At 52.5% G+C, this 15,687-nt stretch overlaps 1 protein-coding gene across 6 annotated transcripts; it reads left to right on the forward strand.

Moving 5' to 3' along the window:
• The first annotated feature begins 42 nt into the window (after positions 1-42).
• On the forward strand, positions 43-15,657 carry Coq8b (coenzyme Q8B). 6 transcript variants are annotated; one of them, XM_042667932.1, is made up of 15 exons: positions 43-385; positions 2,355-2,459; positions 2,601-2,720; positions 2,889-2,955; positions 4,957-5,034; positions 6,563-6,685; positions 6,813-6,898; positions 8,170-8,310; positions 8,392-8,473; positions 9,314-9,407; positions 10,019-10,160; positions 10,270-10,377; positions 11,803-11,868; positions 14,108-14,194; positions 14,882-15,657. In XM_042667932.1, exons 2-15 carry the CDS (start codon positions 2,358-2,360, stop codon positions 15,182-15,184), a joined length of 1,599 nt encoding a protein of 532 aa, XP_042523866.1. In that variant the 5' UTR covers positions 43-385; positions 2,355-2,357; the 3' UTR covers positions 15,185-15,657. The 6 variants fall into 6 exon arrangements, with proteins under 6 accessions (XP_042523866.1, XP_042523867.1, XP_042523864.1 ...); XM_042667933.1 differs by having other exon boundaries at positions 43-306; XM_042667930.1 differs by lacking the exon at positions 43-385 and adding an exon at positions 1,990-2,077.
• Positions 15,658-15,687: the final 30 nt, after the last annotated feature.

A 15,687-nucleotide genomic window follows, 5' to 3' on the forward strand; every position in this document is an offset into this window, starting at 1 on the left:
ATCTGCGTCGAGGGGCGTGGCTTCCGCGCGCCGGATGTTGTTCCTGGCCGGGCCTCGCAGCGTGCAGGTGTAGTTCTGGAGACGCTGTTGGCGACCCCCTTCCCATTCACATCTCCGGGGTCTCGAATCCCAGCTTCCCGATCACCCCTCGAGTGACCGGTTCAGCCGCGCCACCCACTCTTCATGCAGAAGCAAAAGGAAATTTTCAAAGATTTGGAGAATCGTACAGGCCGGGGTTCGAAACCCGTGTCTGCCACTTCCTCCGCCGTTTCTTTGAGCGAATGCTTTATGCTCCACTGAATTTCCGTAAGAAATGCTATGTGTTCGGCTGCGCATAGAGGCTATCACTTAATCCCATCACTCAGAACCGGAAGGCTAAGAGAAGGCAAGCCTGGGCTACCAGGTTTTTTTTTTAAGAAGCTAGCTCAAAAAGAAGGGGAAGGGGGGAGTAGGGGGCGTGGCTCAGTTGGTAGAGCCACAGCCAATGAGCAGAGCGTCTGGGACCGAGTTTTTTAAATCCCTGTCTCGCAATTGAAACGAAGATAGATAGATAGATAGATATGACTGGGCATGTAGCTTAATGACACAGTTGCATGCAAAAGGTTTTGGGTTCGATCTCAAGGAAGGAAGGAAGCGAGGGAGGGAAGAAAGTAAGTGTATCTAGAGCAGTCGTTTGTACCAAGCCCTAATATTATTTCACTGTCTCTAATGGCCACTACTAATGACCAGTAAGGGCTGTCGTATTTTACAAATAAAGACACTTGAGGTGAAAGGGTCTGCCAGCCTCTAGCTTTTGTAGCCTTGGGGCTATTTCTATGTTCTGTATGTGAAACATCTGGTGCCAGGCTTGGTACTGGCAATCTCAGCTCTTCAGGGGGTTATAGATACATTTTACATTTTTGCCCAAATGGTAAGCCGCCTCCAGCTCTTAAGTCACATCCTCACCTTTCAAGGGAGACCGCTAGGTGCTTTTAGTCTTGAAATTGACTTATTGGGAAGAGACACAGGTCACAGGCCCTGGGCTTTAGAATCAGTTATCTTTTAATAGACCACTGAGAAATTACAGGCAGAGGCCTACCTGCTACACCATACAGGTTGGTAGCTGAGGTTCAGAGAGGACTAGGACTTTTCTGAGGTCACACAGCAAAGAGATAAGGACCAACAGGCCCAATTCCTGGCAAGGGTGGAAGTGCTGGACAGGGACAGCTGGGTGCTGTGAGGAACAATCTACATTCCTCCCTGGAATAGAAAACAGCTGTTTCTATTCCAGATGGTGAGAAGCATAAGCCCACAGCACTTTTACACACACACACACACACAGAGCCAGTCTGTGAGCCGATTTTTCTGGGATGCCAAGATTCCTGAGTAAGCACTGGGAATCTTGGCTGAGGCTGTTCTGGGAAATGTCAGGCCTACAGGAAACAGAAGTCTCCCACTCAAGCCATCCCAGAATCAAAGAGAGCAGGGTGTGTGAGGGAACAGAGGCTCAGTGTGCAAGTGAAGGGGTTTATGTACACAGAGGCTGGAGGGTGTGAGCTGGAGACAGTTGGGTAGTGAGGGCAGGGGATCTATCTGCACGAACAAGGAGGCTGGGTGCCAAGATGTGGGTGTTTGTGCAAAAGAGAGAGGTGTTCCATGTGCATAGGGAGTGTTGAATTGAATTGAATTCAGAGGAGAAAGAACCTGCCAAGCATTAAAATAAGGGAGGTGGGCAAGATGTTTATGCAGAGGGCTGTGATGTGTGTAAGAAGGAGTGGTGCAGGCTTGCCAGAAAGATGTGGTCTCAAAGGCCCGCCGCGTACAAGGCATTCTGAAGTTAGTAGAAGGGCATGAGGGGGCACGACTGCTCCCCGCAGTGCCCTTGGCAATCCAGCCTGGCTTTGAAACCCCACCCAAACCAACGTCTAGCGTCTCGGCCCTGCCCCTTGCCCCTCCCTTTCTCCCAAGGACGTAAGCTTCGTGCCCGTCAACAAGCTTCCGCAGCGCCATTGGCTAGCTGACCGGGGAGGGCGGGGCTACACGTGTTCCCGGAAGCATGGGAGGCCCCACGAGTTTTTGGACCCCGCGCCTGAGAGCAGTGGGTGCTTAGCAACAGGGGGAGGTGCCCAGTAACGGGGTGTGTATGTGGGAGGGGGGGGTTACTGGAAGAATGGTAGGTGCCTAGCAACAAGGGAGGGGGGGTCTCAAAGAAGTAGAGAGAAGTATCCCTAGAGGATATGTGGATGTCTAGCAACGAAGGGGTGGGGGATGGGGGCTCTATTAGCAGGGAAGGAGGCCTTTGATGGATGGTGGGCACTGGAGTATGGGGGGGCCCAGTCCTACAGTTCATATCTGAATAATCCTCTTCTCCTTAGGCAATGTGGCCTGAAGTAGGAGGCATACTGCGGGGGACCTGTAAACAGCTGGGCCGGAATGTTGGGCTGCCATGTGCAGCCCTGGGGCCTAGGCCCCACTGGTGGGTAAGAGACTGGGGAGGGGGCCCCTAGGGGAAGAGGTGGAGGGAGGCTTTCATGTTGTAAAAGGACAGGAAGGGTTCCAAAAGGGCCATGCAGCAGACCTCGTGTGGTCTGCTCTTTTGCCAAAGTCTATGTCTCTTACAGGGACCACCGGGGGGGTCTTGGGCCCAAAAGCTGCATGAGGATGGGCCTGGCAGAGGCCTGAGTGAAGAGGATATTCATAGGGCACGGGAGGCCTGTCCCAAGAAGATGCCTCGGCCCCAGGTATCGTTGCCCCCCCCCCCCCCCCCCGCCCCCTTCCCTGACCCAGCAACTCCCCATGAAGACTGCTGGAACCCAATCTTGAGGAAGGGGAAGGGTGGTGTCAGGTTGGTTGGATTCTCTGGGCAACGGGCCCACTATCCTGTCCTCAGACCTGTTCCCATTTCCCAGCTGAGTGATCGCTCTCGGGAACGCAAGGTGCCTGCCTCCCGCATCAGCCGCCTGGCCAGCTTTGGGGGTAGGTGACTTTCGGGGAATCTACCTGTGACCTAAATCAGAGAAGGCAGCATTGGAATGAAGCAAGAGAAGGGATGACTCAGAGACAGCAGGGAGAGATGGAAAGAGTGACAAAGGAAAAGCCTGATAAGCCAAAATAAATGGGAATGCACCTATGACAGCCTTTACTGAAAGCTTGAGCTGTCGAACCCCCCCCCCCACACACACACACACACATCACCCGGTTAGGATTGATGAGGGTTTCTTTCCAGTATGTACATGAGGAACCAAGGCTAGGAGAGGTGAGGTGACACACATAGGATCATGCAGCAGAATTGTTCAAACCTGCAAGCAATAATTTACAGGGTTGCAGCCAGAATAATGTGTGGTGATACACAGCTGTAATCCCAGCACTTGAAGAGGATGAAGCCAATTTAGATTATAAAGTAAGACCCTCTCTCAAAAAGAAAAACAATAGGGAGGGAGGGTATGAATACACCTGTAGAGTGAGGAATAATACTGTTTCATGAAATTATATGAGCCACCAGCACCAGACAGTTTTTGTTGTTGTTGTTTTATCAGTCATGAGGTCTGAACTCAGGGCCTGGGCACTGTCCCTGAGCTTCTTTTGCTCAGGGTTAGCACTCTACCACAGTGCCACTTCCAGCTTTTTCTGAGTATGTGATACTGAGGAATCAAACCCATGCTTCATGCATGTTAGACAAGCACTCTACCACTAAAACATTATTCCCAGCCCCTCCTTGAGCTTTTTTAGCTCAAGGCTAGTGCTCTACCACTTTGAGCCACAACTCCTATTTCCAGTTTTCTGGTGGTCAATTGGAGTTTCATAGATTTTCCTGCCCAGGCTGGCTTTAAACCATCATCCTCAGATCTCAGCCTCCTGAGTAGCTAGGATGACAGGTGTGAGTAACCAGTACCCAGTTTAGGGTCTTGTTTTGTTTTATGGTACTGGGGATTGAACTCAGAGTTTTGTATGTTCTACCACTTGAGACACACTCTTAGTCCTTTTCCGTTTTTTCAGCTAGGGTCTCATGCTTACTTCCACCGCTCAAACAGCTGAGATTACAGGTGTGCTTTTGAGTCCGGGGATCTCTTCTTCTTGAATTGGCTTTCAACTAGAGCATAGATTCCCTTATTTTTGCTTCCTAAATAGCTGGGATTACTGGTGTATAGCACCACACCCAGCTCCATGAGTCTTTTTTTTTTTTTTTTTTGGTGGGGCTTGGGGCTTGAACTCTGAGCCTGGGCGCTATCCCTTAGCTCTTCAGCTCAAAGTGAGTGCTCTACCATTTGAGCCATAGTTTCATGTACTTTTCTGCCTGGGCTGGCTTTGAATCACGATCATCAGATCTCAGCCTCCTGAGTAGCTGGGATTATAGGCGTGAGCCAACAGCACCCAGCTGGCCTAATTTTTCTTTTGGCAGTAGTAGGGTGTGAATACAGGATCTTGTACCTGTTAAGCAAGCACTCTGCCACTTGAACCATTCTTCATGCTCATTTTGTTTTTAATTTTTAGGTAAGTTCTAAGCCTTTGCCTAGGGCCAGTCTGGACCACAGTCAACCCACAGGCTCCCATATAGCTGGGGTCACAGCCATGCATGAATTGCCAAACCAATTTATTTACTGAGCTGTAGTCTTGATAACTTTTTGCTTTGGCTAGCCTCAAAATCTGATCCTTCTGAACTCTGCCTTCTAAGGTGTTGGCTACAGGTATTAGAAACCATACCCAGCTCAGCATAAGATTTACAGCAGCTTCTCAGATGACCTATGAAGTATAGCCAGAGATCTGAAGTGCTGGGAGGGAGATGAGGTCCTGGGGAGAAGGCTGAAGAAAGCAAAATAGCCTTGAAAGAAACTCCAGCAAGAAGCAAGCTAGAGCTTGAGTTGGAGACAGATATAGGATGTTGGCAACATAGCAATGCAAGGCAATCTCGCAAGAGTCAGGGAGGAGAGGGAGGAGAGAGCAGGCCCCAGACTACCAGACCCTTCTCTCGCTCCCCAGGACTGGCTGTGGGCTTGGGGCTGGGAGCACTGGCCGAGGTAGCCAAGAAGTCCCTGCCTGGAGGAAGTCTTCAGTCAGGTGAGTAAGCCACATTGCCAGTGTCAGGTACTGGCCTTGTGTGCCCTGAGGTAAGTGACGTCATCTCTCTGAGCCCTAGTTTTCTCTTCTGGAAGATGAGTGTGATGATAATTATTTAAGAGATGAGCCATCTCTTAGCTGTCAGAATCAAAGCTAAGCCCCTGTCGGGACAGCCATTAATAGAAGTATATCATCTAAAGCTGGGCATGATGATGCACGCCTGTTATTCCAGGACTCAAGAGGCCAAGGCAAGATTTCAGCTAGCCTGAGCTACATAGAGAGACATTGTCTCCAAAAAAAAAAACAAAAAAACCAAGCTGGATGCCGATAGACCTGGCTACTCAGGAGGCTGAGATCCAAGGATCGCTGTTTAAAGCTAGCCCTGACAGGAAAGTCTGGGAGATTCTTTTTTTTTTTTTTTGGGTCCGGTCGTGGGGCCTGAACTCTGGGCCTACGCACTGTCCTTCAGCTCTTCAGCTCAAGGCTAGCGCTCTACCACTTGCGTCACAGCGCCACTTCCGGGTTTTTTCTTTTTGCTTATGTGGTGCTGAGGAATCGAACCCAGGGCTTCAGGCATGCAAGGCAAGCGCTCTACCACTGAGCCAACTTCCCAGCCCCTCTGGGAGATTCTTATCTCCAATTAAACCACCAATGAGCTGGAAGTAAAGCTGTGGCTTAAGTGGTAGAGTGCCAGCCTTGAGTGAAAAAGCTAAGGGGCAGCACCCAGGCCCTGAGTTCAAGCCCCAGTACTGGCACACACACATACACACCCAAAAAATAAAAAAAAGAAAGTAAGTAGTAGTCATGTGTGCAGCCTTTTGGGTTGTTGCCTGTTTGGGACTGTCACCAGCAGTGCTGCTGTGGTCATGTTTGCATATCAGGCAGGGGGCACATTCTCTTCTCTATACACCTGGGAGGAGAATTGTATAGGATAAAAGGTGTGTGTTGGGGCTGGGAAGGTGGCTTAGTGGTGAGCACTTGCCTTGCATGCCTGAGGCCCTGGGTTCCATTCCTCAGCACCATATAAGCAAAAAGAAAAAAAGCCCGGAGTGGCGCTGTGGCTCAAGTGGTAGAGTGCTAGCCTTGAGCTGAAGAACTGAGGGACAGCGCCCAGGCCCAGAGTTCAGGTCCCATGACCGGACCCAAAAAAAAAAAAAAGTGTATGCTGCCAGGTGCCTGTGGTTAACACCTATAATCCTAGCTACTCAGGAGGCTAAGATCATGAGTCAAAGCCAGCCCAGGCAAGAAAGTCCTTGAGACTCTTAGCTCCAATAAAAACTACCAGAAAACTGGAAGTGGCACTGTGGCTCAAGTGGTAGAGTGCTTGCCTTGAACTGAAGAGTTGAGGGACAACGCCCAGGCCAGAGTTCAAGCCCCATACAAAAAAAAAAAAAAGGCAAGTGCTTTTCTGGAACCCTCCCAAAGGGTGTGTGCCAGCATACACCCCTGTCTGTGCCAGCACTTGGTATTGCCTTTCTGGTTTGAGCCATCCTGGTTGTAATGCTAACGGTTATCCTCTCCTCCCCAGAGGACGGCTCTAGGCCTGGCTCCAACCCTTTCCTGTCCGAGGCCAATGCGGAGCGGATTGTGCAGACCTTGTGTACTGTTCGGGGGGCCGCCCTCAAGGTTGGCCAAATGCTCAGCATCCAGGGTATTGCATGATCCTTGAACCCTGACCCTTGACCTCACCCACCAACAAACTGGCTTCAGATCCTCCCCATGCCCCCACCCCACCTTGCCTCCTCCCTCACCGTTCCCCTGCCCCACTGTCTCCTAAGACAACAGTCTCATCAGCCCCCAACTACAACACATCTTCGAGCGGGTCCGCCAGAGCGCCGACTTCATGCCCCGCTGGCAGATGCTGGTGAGTCTCCTCCATACCTACAGTTGTCCTCCCCTCTCCGCTCCCCCCCCCACATACTTCATTGCCTGACTGGCAGCCTCAGTTTCTTCAGCTGTAAAATGGGAATTTCCAAGTGGCATTACTGTGGCTAAATGAGGGGACAATGGGCTGGGAATGTGACTTAGTGGTAGAGTGCTTACCTAGCATGCAGGAAGCTCTGGGTTTGCTTCCTTATACCATATAAACAGAAAAAGCCAGAAGTGGCACTGTGACTCAAGCGGTAGAGTGCTAGTCTTGAGCAAGAGAAGCTCAGGAACAGTGCCCAGGCCCTCAGTTCAAGCCCCAGAACTGGAAGAAAAAAAAAAAAAAAAAGATGGGTGCTTTGTTTAGTCCTAGATGTCACTCAGTGCTCTAGCCAGGCAGCAAGAGCTAGGGTTCCGCTACCTGTCATTGTCTCTCTCCCACACACCTGCCTGGACCTCTCTGGGCTTCAGTCTCCTCATCTGAGAAATAGAATAGTAGCCACACACACATTTCCTAGGGTGAAATAAATCATTAGGTAATTTATAATGAAGAACCTAGAACTGCCTCTGCCACCCTATGTGAAGGGTCAGCAGGAGGATTGTGAGATCTAGGCCAGATAAACTCAGGGCAACCTATCTCAAAAAACAAAGTACAGCTGAGTGCCAGTTGCTTGTGCCCGTAATCCTACCTACTCAGGAGACTGAGATCTGAGATTTGTAGTTGGAAACCAAGCCCGGGCTGGAAAGTCTGTGAGACTCTGATCTCCAGTAAGCTACCAAAAACACAGAAGTGGAGCTGTGGCTTAAGTGGTTGAGCCACTAGCCTTGGGCTTAAAAGAAGCTCAAGGACAGTGCCCAGGCCCCCAATTCAAGTCTCAGGACCAGCACACACACACACACACACACACTCACACACTCACTAAAGGGCTGGGGGACAGCTTATAGGCCCTGTTCAAACCCTCATACTGGTACCATCCCACAAAACATGGTTATCAAGCAGTCTCCACAAGACTTGCACAGGCAAGGAAGAAATACAGATTTGGCGGAAAAAAAAGAAAAGAAATACAGATTTGGGCTCAGCACCCCATCTGGCAGTGCCTGCCTGGTCACCTTGGCAAGGCACTTAATTCCTGAGCCTCAGTTTCCCCATCTGTGAAGTAGGATAGCAGTCAGGGTTACTGATGGGCTAGCCCAGCTCACTGGAAATAACTCAGCAGGCTATTACCATGATGGTGACTGTCATGACCACTTTCCCCCCTCTCCCCCCAGAGAGTTCTGGAAGAAGAGCTGGGCAGGGACTGGCAGACCAAGGTGGCCTTCCTGGAGGAGGTGCCCTTTGCCGCTGCCTCAATCGGGCAGGTGCACCAGGGTATGCTGAGGAATGGGACAGAAGTGGCTGTGAAGATTCAGGTGAGTGGTGAGGCTGGATTGCAGGGTGGGTGGATTGCTGTTCCAGAGATGTGACGCTCAGTTGCCCCCCCTGTCCTGCAGTACCCTGGTGTCGCCCAGAGCATCCAGAGTGACGTGCAGAACCTGCTGGCTGTGCTGAAGATGAGCACAGCCCTGCCCGAGGGTGAGGTGCCCACTCTGTCCCCAGCCAAGTAGGGGTGCCTGAGGAAAGGAAGTAGGTTTCTGGGCAGGGAAGGCTGGGTATGCCTGCAGGTATGCATGTGTGCACCTGCGTGACACAGAATACATGCTAATCAGAGAGTGAGAAGAGGTCACATGAGGCTGGGAAGGTGGCTCAGTGGTAGAGCACTTGCCTTGCATGCTTGAGGCCCTGGGTTCGATTCCTCAGCACCACATAAGAAAAAAGCCGGAAGTGGCGCTGTGGCTCAAGTGGTAGAGTGCTAGCTTTGAGCTGAAGAGCTGAGGGACAGCGCCCAGGCCCAGAGTTCAGGCCCCACGACCAGACCCCAAAAAAAAAAAAAAAAGAGGTCACATGACAGTCCAGAGACTGCACGCAGAAACAGACACTGAGCATGCACAGTTCGGGTTCCACGCAGCCAAGCAAGCAGAGTAGGGGCTCAGGGTGAGGTGCAGCGCATTTGTCTCCAGGCATGGAAGACATGCCTGTGGAAGATGGAGCAGGCTGTACTTTATGGGAGCCAGCAGAAAGCCAGACAGAGACAGGCCCAGAAGCAAGATGAGAGGCAGTAGCAAGACAAGAGCATGAACCAGAGGCAGGGAGGAAGTCAAGTTGTATGCCTGTGACGACTCGGATCCGGGGTGCATATGACCGACAGTCCAATCCACAGACTTCCAAAGAGCCCCAGGTGTGGGCAGGATGGTGGCAACATAGCATAGGTGTGAGAGAGACAGACTGGGCTGTGTGTCGGGAGGGTGGGATCGAGGGTTGGAGCAAGGGGACAGGCTGTGGCTATCCCCGGCTGACCTGGATGCCATCCCCCAGGCTTGTTTGCCGAACAGAGCCTGCAGAGCCTGCAGCAGGAACTGGCCTGGGAGTGCGACTACCGTCGGGAGGCGGCGTGTGCCCAGAACTTCCGGTGAGCTGACTTCCCACAGGCCTCAGGGGGTGCCCCTTCCACCCAGGCTGCCCCTCCAGCCTCTGGTAGTGGAATACCGTGAGATGAGAGTCAGACTGAAAGCTGAGCTGGCTACTGAGTGACTAATGTGCAGGTAGCATATACACGGTGCATCCTCTGCACAGGAGTGATAGAATTGGGATTTTTATCACCCTATTCAGAAGGCCTGCAGGATTGGGCTGGGAAGGTGGCTCAGTGGTAGAGTGCTTGCTTCGCATGCATGAGGCCCTGGGTTTGATTCCTCAGCACCACATAAACAGAAAAATCCAGAAGTGATGCTGTGGGTAGAGCGCTATCCTTGAGCTGAGAAGCTGAGGGACAGCACGCAGGCCCAGAGTTCAAGCTCTCACATCTATAATCCTTCTGATAGGAAGTGGTCGCTGGGTCTCCAGCAACACCGAGTTGAAGGGTAAATAAAGCACAGTGGGAAGTGCAGAGGTACTGGTTCAACGTCAGCTATCACCCAGAGGAAGAGGACTTCCTGAAGGGTTTGTCAGAAAAGAAGGCCAGCTCAGACCTACCCTCAGGTCTAAAGCATGATGTCCCACTTACTCTGCTTCCTCCTGCCCCAGGCAGCTGTTGACAGATGACCCCTTCTTCCGGGTGCCAGCTGTGGTGAAGGAGCTGTGCACCAGGCGGGTGCTGGCCATGGAGCTGGCTGGAGGTGTCCCTCTGGATCAGTGCCAGGGCCTGAGCCAGGACATCCGGAACCAGGTACAGTCCTTTATGGGACAACAGGGAGAGCCTAGCTGGGCCCAGGCTCCCTGGCCAAGCCAGGGGGCTCTGCAGGGGCACAGCATTGAGATGACTTCTCCCTGCCCAGATTTGTTTCCAGCTCCTGAGGCTGTGTCTGCGGGAACTGTTTGAGTTCAGATTCATGCAGACAGACCCCAACTGGGCCAATTTCCTGTACGATGCCTCCAGCCACCAGGTTGGTTCCTTGTAATGGGAGCTAGGGTACAGGTGCTGCTGTAACAAATAGTCCCCAGTATTTCAGTAGCTCACTACAGGAGTGCCTTACTACGCACACATCAGGCTGGCTGGCCCTTTTCCCTGCAGTGATGGTTGGGGAGAAAGCTGGAGAGGGTGACTCCTGCCTAACTGCTTTGGCCAGAATGATGTCATGTCATTTCCTTTATCATTACTTCAGTGATGACCTACTTGGTACCTGGATGCAGAAACTCAAGGCACTGAGATGGGGGAGGATATGGGAGGCTGTGGGACCCTAGGAGATGTGCCTGCCCCAGCCTGCCCTGGGTTGGGTACCCAGGAGGTCAGGTTGGGCATTCCCTGGGGAGTGTTTCTCTAACTCCAGGAGGTGATACATAGAAACACATGCATGAGAACTTTATTTATTTTTTTTTTGTCGATAGTGGGGCTTGAACTCTGGGCCTGAGTGCTGTCCCTCAGCTCTTCAGCTCAAGGCTACCACTCTACCACTTGAGCTACAGCACCACTTCCGACTTTTTCTGTTTATGTCATGCTGAGGAATCAAACCCAGGGCCTCTTGCATGCAAGACAAGCACTCTATCACTGAGCCACCTTCCCAGCCCTGCATAAGAACTTTAAGAAGTAATTTGCATGGGGCTGGGAAGGTGGCTCAGTGGTAGAGTGCTTGCCTTGCATGCCTGAGGCCCTGGGTTCTATTCCTGAGCACTACATAAGCAAAAAGAAAAAAGCCGGAAGTGGCACTGTGGCTCAAGTGGTAGAGCGCTAGCCTTGAGCTGAAGAGCTGAGGGACAGTGCCCAGGCCCAGAGTTCAGGCCCCACGACTGGACCCAAAAAAAAAAAGAAGTAATTTGCAATAATAGTTTCAGGAAAGTAATGACCCTAAAACAAAACAAAACACCCAAAGATATGGGGGTCCAGGTGGAGTACAAGAAGATTCTACCTATTTGGGTAGTATTTTATATTTCCAGCTGGGTGGTAGGATTTGTGTTCATTTGCTTTTCTATATATCTTGTTCTCTGGATTTTTCTGGGCCTAAGGCTGGATATGGTAGTGTACATCAGTAATCCCAGCACTTGAGAGTCTGAGGCAGAAGGATCATGAGTTCAAGGCCAGCCTGAGCTACTACATACATAGCTAGACCTCACTGTAATAAATGAATGAAAACTAAGCAGGACTGAAAGAAAATGAAAGCCAGATCCCTTCAGCTGCCATGCTGGGGTGACTGGGAAGTGTGGAAACTGGAGGTTTCCAGTAGCCAGCCAGGTGGGGAGAGCAAGGGTAAGGAATGAAGAGAGAGAGCTGGGTACTTGCTGCTCTGGTAGACAGTGGCGGGCCGGGGGGGCGGGGAGAGGCACATGTGAATGGTCCCCCCCACATTCTTCTTACCCTACATCCTTGTTCCCAGGTGACCCTGCTGGACTTTGGTGCAAGCCGGGAATTTGGGACCGAGTTCACAGATCATTACATCGAGGTGAGTCCTGCAACGTGGAAGTGGCGCCGTGACTCACATGGTAGAGTGCTAGCCTTGAGCAAAAGTTCAGGGACAGTGCCCAGGCCCTGAGTTCAAGCCCCAGGACTGGCAAGAAAAAAAAAAGCAGCTCATAAATATCAAAGCACTTCATAGTATGCCAGGCCCTGTGGTGAGGCTGTGTGCACAGCAGCTCCTCGGGGTCATTTACAGGTAAGGCTGCTGGGCCTGGAGAGGGGCTGCCTCACATCCCCGCAGGCCTAGGAGGCATGCTTCAGGAGTCTGGGTCCAGAGTCCCCATCCCAGCCCTTGCCGTGAGAGCCTGTGATGTCCACCTTGTCCAGTGCCTGTGTCCAGCCTCTGCCTACAGGCTGCTCTGGCCTCGGGAAGCACTTCCTCACCTACGCTGTCACACACACACATACCCATCAGGGTCAGTTGGTCCCAGAGCCTCAGAAAACACTGTCTGGTGAGTATCTAGAGGTTGGACACTCATCCAGTCTTCTAATCATCTAGGTGAAACCATCTGTGTCCAGCTCTGTCCTGATGCTACTGAGGACACACCAGGGACCTAGGGCCCACTCAGGCCTACCTTCACAGAGCTCGTCTGTGGTGGGGCTCACAGGCAGTAGGGAGCAGAGAGATCAAATGTGGGGTTAGGAGACAACAGGAAACTGCCCTGGGGCATGATGGAAGGTTTCCTGGAGGACCTGCCAGGAAAGGTGCAGAGGAGCAATCAGGAGGAGGCTTGAAGGGGATTCCAGCTAACAATTTGTGCAGAGGTCAAAGCTCTTCCAGACTTTTCTGTGTGTATGGATGCTGTTGATACTATGAAATGCAGGTTCTAGTCTGAAGCTAGACTTAAGACGCTGAGCCTCCCACAGGCCATCCAGGTGGGGCAGGTGTGATCCTACCTGATGCTGTTTTCACTGGCCAGGCAGCTGCCCACACAGCCAAATCATTTTGGGCCCCAGAGGTCAGTACTTTATCTGGAGTTCTAGGAAGCTACACAGAGGATTTGGAAAGATACAGTCTTGGCCAAGGGTGGTAACCCAAGCCTGTAATCCCAGCTGTGCTGGAGGCTGAGGTAGGAAGATGGGATTTAAGGCCAGCCCTAGGCAATAGCCAGAGACCTTATCTGAATAACTGTGGGGGGAAAAAAAAAAAAAGGCTGATTGTGTGACTGAAATTGTAGAGTACTTGCTTAGCAAGTATGAGGCTCTGAATTCAATCCTCAAGACAGTATGGTGGGGGGAGGGGGGCGAGGAAGGAAGGGTTGAAGGGAAGAAAAGATACTCCCTCTGAAACTAGGGGTCTGGAGCCGGGAGGCTGTGGAGATGGGCACAGGAGCCTGCTGGGTGGCACTGGGATGCCTAGTGGCAGTCCATGGGAGTGAATAAACTGGAAGCTGCGGGGGAGAGCTTTCTTCCCTGTCGTCCCCCCCGCCCCCCCATGGTCCTTTGGATCTCCTCTGCAGGCCACACAAAGTCAGAGCCACCCATCAACAACCCCCCAGGCCTCTGTAGCCTTTTTGAGTTTAAAAGTGCCCAGTCACATGGGCCCCCGGGGACCAAGGCCTAACAGATGGCCAGACAGGCACAGGTTGGGGGGAGGTGGGGAGTGCTGAAATGGAGTAGAATGCCAGATTCATCCTGGACTCCCCCTCCCCTCAAGAAAGGACCACACAGTGGGGACCCCAGTGCCACACTGAGCCCGTTTCTTCACATCCAATAATAAGAGGAATAGCTTGGGTTGTCCACAGTGCTTCCTTGCACACAAGCCTGTGTTGAGTGTGTCCACAACCACCCCAGGACCAGAACACTCCTGATCCAGGCTTCTCCTTGGGAAAGCAGAGGCTCACCAGGTGGGTGGCTTGCCTGGCCTCTGATCCCAGAGCCAGCCTCCCTCCTCCAGGCTGGAGAGGGGCTCAGCTCTACACTCGCTGCTTTGCTGAGGCCAGGTGTGCCCAGGGCATCCTGAGTGCCAGGGCCCTATGCCCTGGGTAACTGAACCCAATTGGGACCCCAGTATCCCATCCTTGTTGGGTTGTGTATGGACCTGTGTACCTGCCAACTCCTGTGAACAGCAGTTTCACTGTTCAAGGCTGGCCTGGAACTCTCTTTCGTCTTTGCCTCCCCTATGCTGCATTACAAGTGGTGCCAGAGCTCAGGTGTTTCCTTTGATCTAGAACCTTCCTTGGCTTCTTCACTGGTCTTTGACTCCCCAACACCCATCTATCCAGGTGGTGAAGGCTGCAGCTGATGGAGACAGAGACCGTGTCCTGCAGAAATCCCGGGACTTAAAATTCCTCACAGGCTTTGAAACCAAGGTTGGGAGACACTGGGGAATAGTGGTTGGGTGGGTAGAGGTCACTGGGGTCTATGGGGAGCAGCAGTTGGGAGCCCCCTGTCTACTAGGGAATATGGAAGGTATATTTTTACCCTGGGGGAGTGGGCCTGGGGAGGCATCCAGGACAGCTGTCTGATTATAAAAGAACCACTGGGCCAGGCACTGGTGGCTCACACCTGTAATCCTAACTACTTAGGAGTCTGAGATCTGAGGATCGTGGTTTAAAGCCAGCCAGTACAGGAAAGTCTATAAGACTCTTACCTCAATTAGCCATCAAAAGCCAGAAGTGAGGGTGTGGCTCAAGTAGTAAAGCACCAGCCTTGAGCAAAAAAAGCTCAAGAATAACACTCAGGCCCAGAGATCAAGTCCCAGGAACTGCATGTGCATGCACACACAAAACCTTGGAAAATAGGCACTACTTACCTGTCTAATTGTGGTGCAGGGGTTGATTCTGGGGGTCAGGAGTGGAGGACTCCTTGTCTGTAAGAAGTCCTGAGGAAGCACGGTTATTTTGGAGTAGGGACAGGCTACTATGTACTTAGGGCACGCTCTTAGGGGAGTGGGGGGCTTGCATTTGCACTGGAGACTCCAGATTGCTGAGGTCTCTCTTGCCTCCCAAAGTGTGGGGCTCTCATGTCCCTCTGCGCACATCTGTCCCCACCCCTAGGCATTCTCCAATGCCCACGTGGAAGCAGTGATGATCCTGGGAGAGCCCTTTGCTGCCCCTGGCCCCTACAATTTTGGGGCAGGTGACACAGCACGCCGGATCCAGGGCCTCATCCCTGTGCTCCTGCAGCACCGGCTGCGCCCGCCACCGGAAGAAACCTACGCCCTCCACCGCAAGCTGGCAGGGGCCTTCCTGGCCTGCTCCCGCCTCCAAGCCCACATAGCCTGCAGGGACCTCTTCCATGACATCTACCACCGCTACTGGGCCAGGCACCACGCACAGCCACTGGCCCCAAGCTCCTGACCAGAGCAGACCTCTCTTGGGATCTATGACAGCCTCCATGCTGGGGAACAGCACCATAGTAGGGTCACCCACTGCTACGCCTCTTCTCCCTTCCCCCTTTGTCCTGGTCAAAGAGCACCCCTCCCCCTGGAAATACACACCCCTCTTAACCCTGAAGCTCAGGAACTTTGGGGGCTAGAGAGCACCCAGATTAGCTCCTCCCACTCCAAAGTTGGCATCCGGGAACTCCAAGCCAGGGAGCCAGTTAACGGATTTCTGCCACCATCTGAGGGAGCCCTGCGTCCCCCTGCATGCCTTCAGCTCTCCCACCATCCGGCGTGGAAAGGGAAGATAGGGGTTGGCAGAGGCGCCCCTTACCTTAGCCTCCCAAACTCCTCCAGCTGCCCGCTCCCCGGGCTCCAGCCTGTGTATTGGGGGGGGGAGTGGGATGGGGGTCTGCACCTTCCCTCCGAATAAAGGCGCCCCTCCCCTTCCTTCCCCCAGCTCTTTTTCTCTGCACTGAA

The sequence above is a fragment of the Dipodomys spectabilis genome, unplaced genomic scaffold, assembly GCF_019054845.1.
Source record: "Dipodomys spectabilis isolate Male_0828 unplaced genomic scaffold, ASM1905484v1 ptg000422l, whole genome shotgun sequence".
Classification (NCBI taxonomy): domain Eukaryota; kingdom Metazoa; phylum Chordata; class Mammalia; order Rodentia; family Heteromyidae; genus Dipodomys; species Dipodomys spectabilis.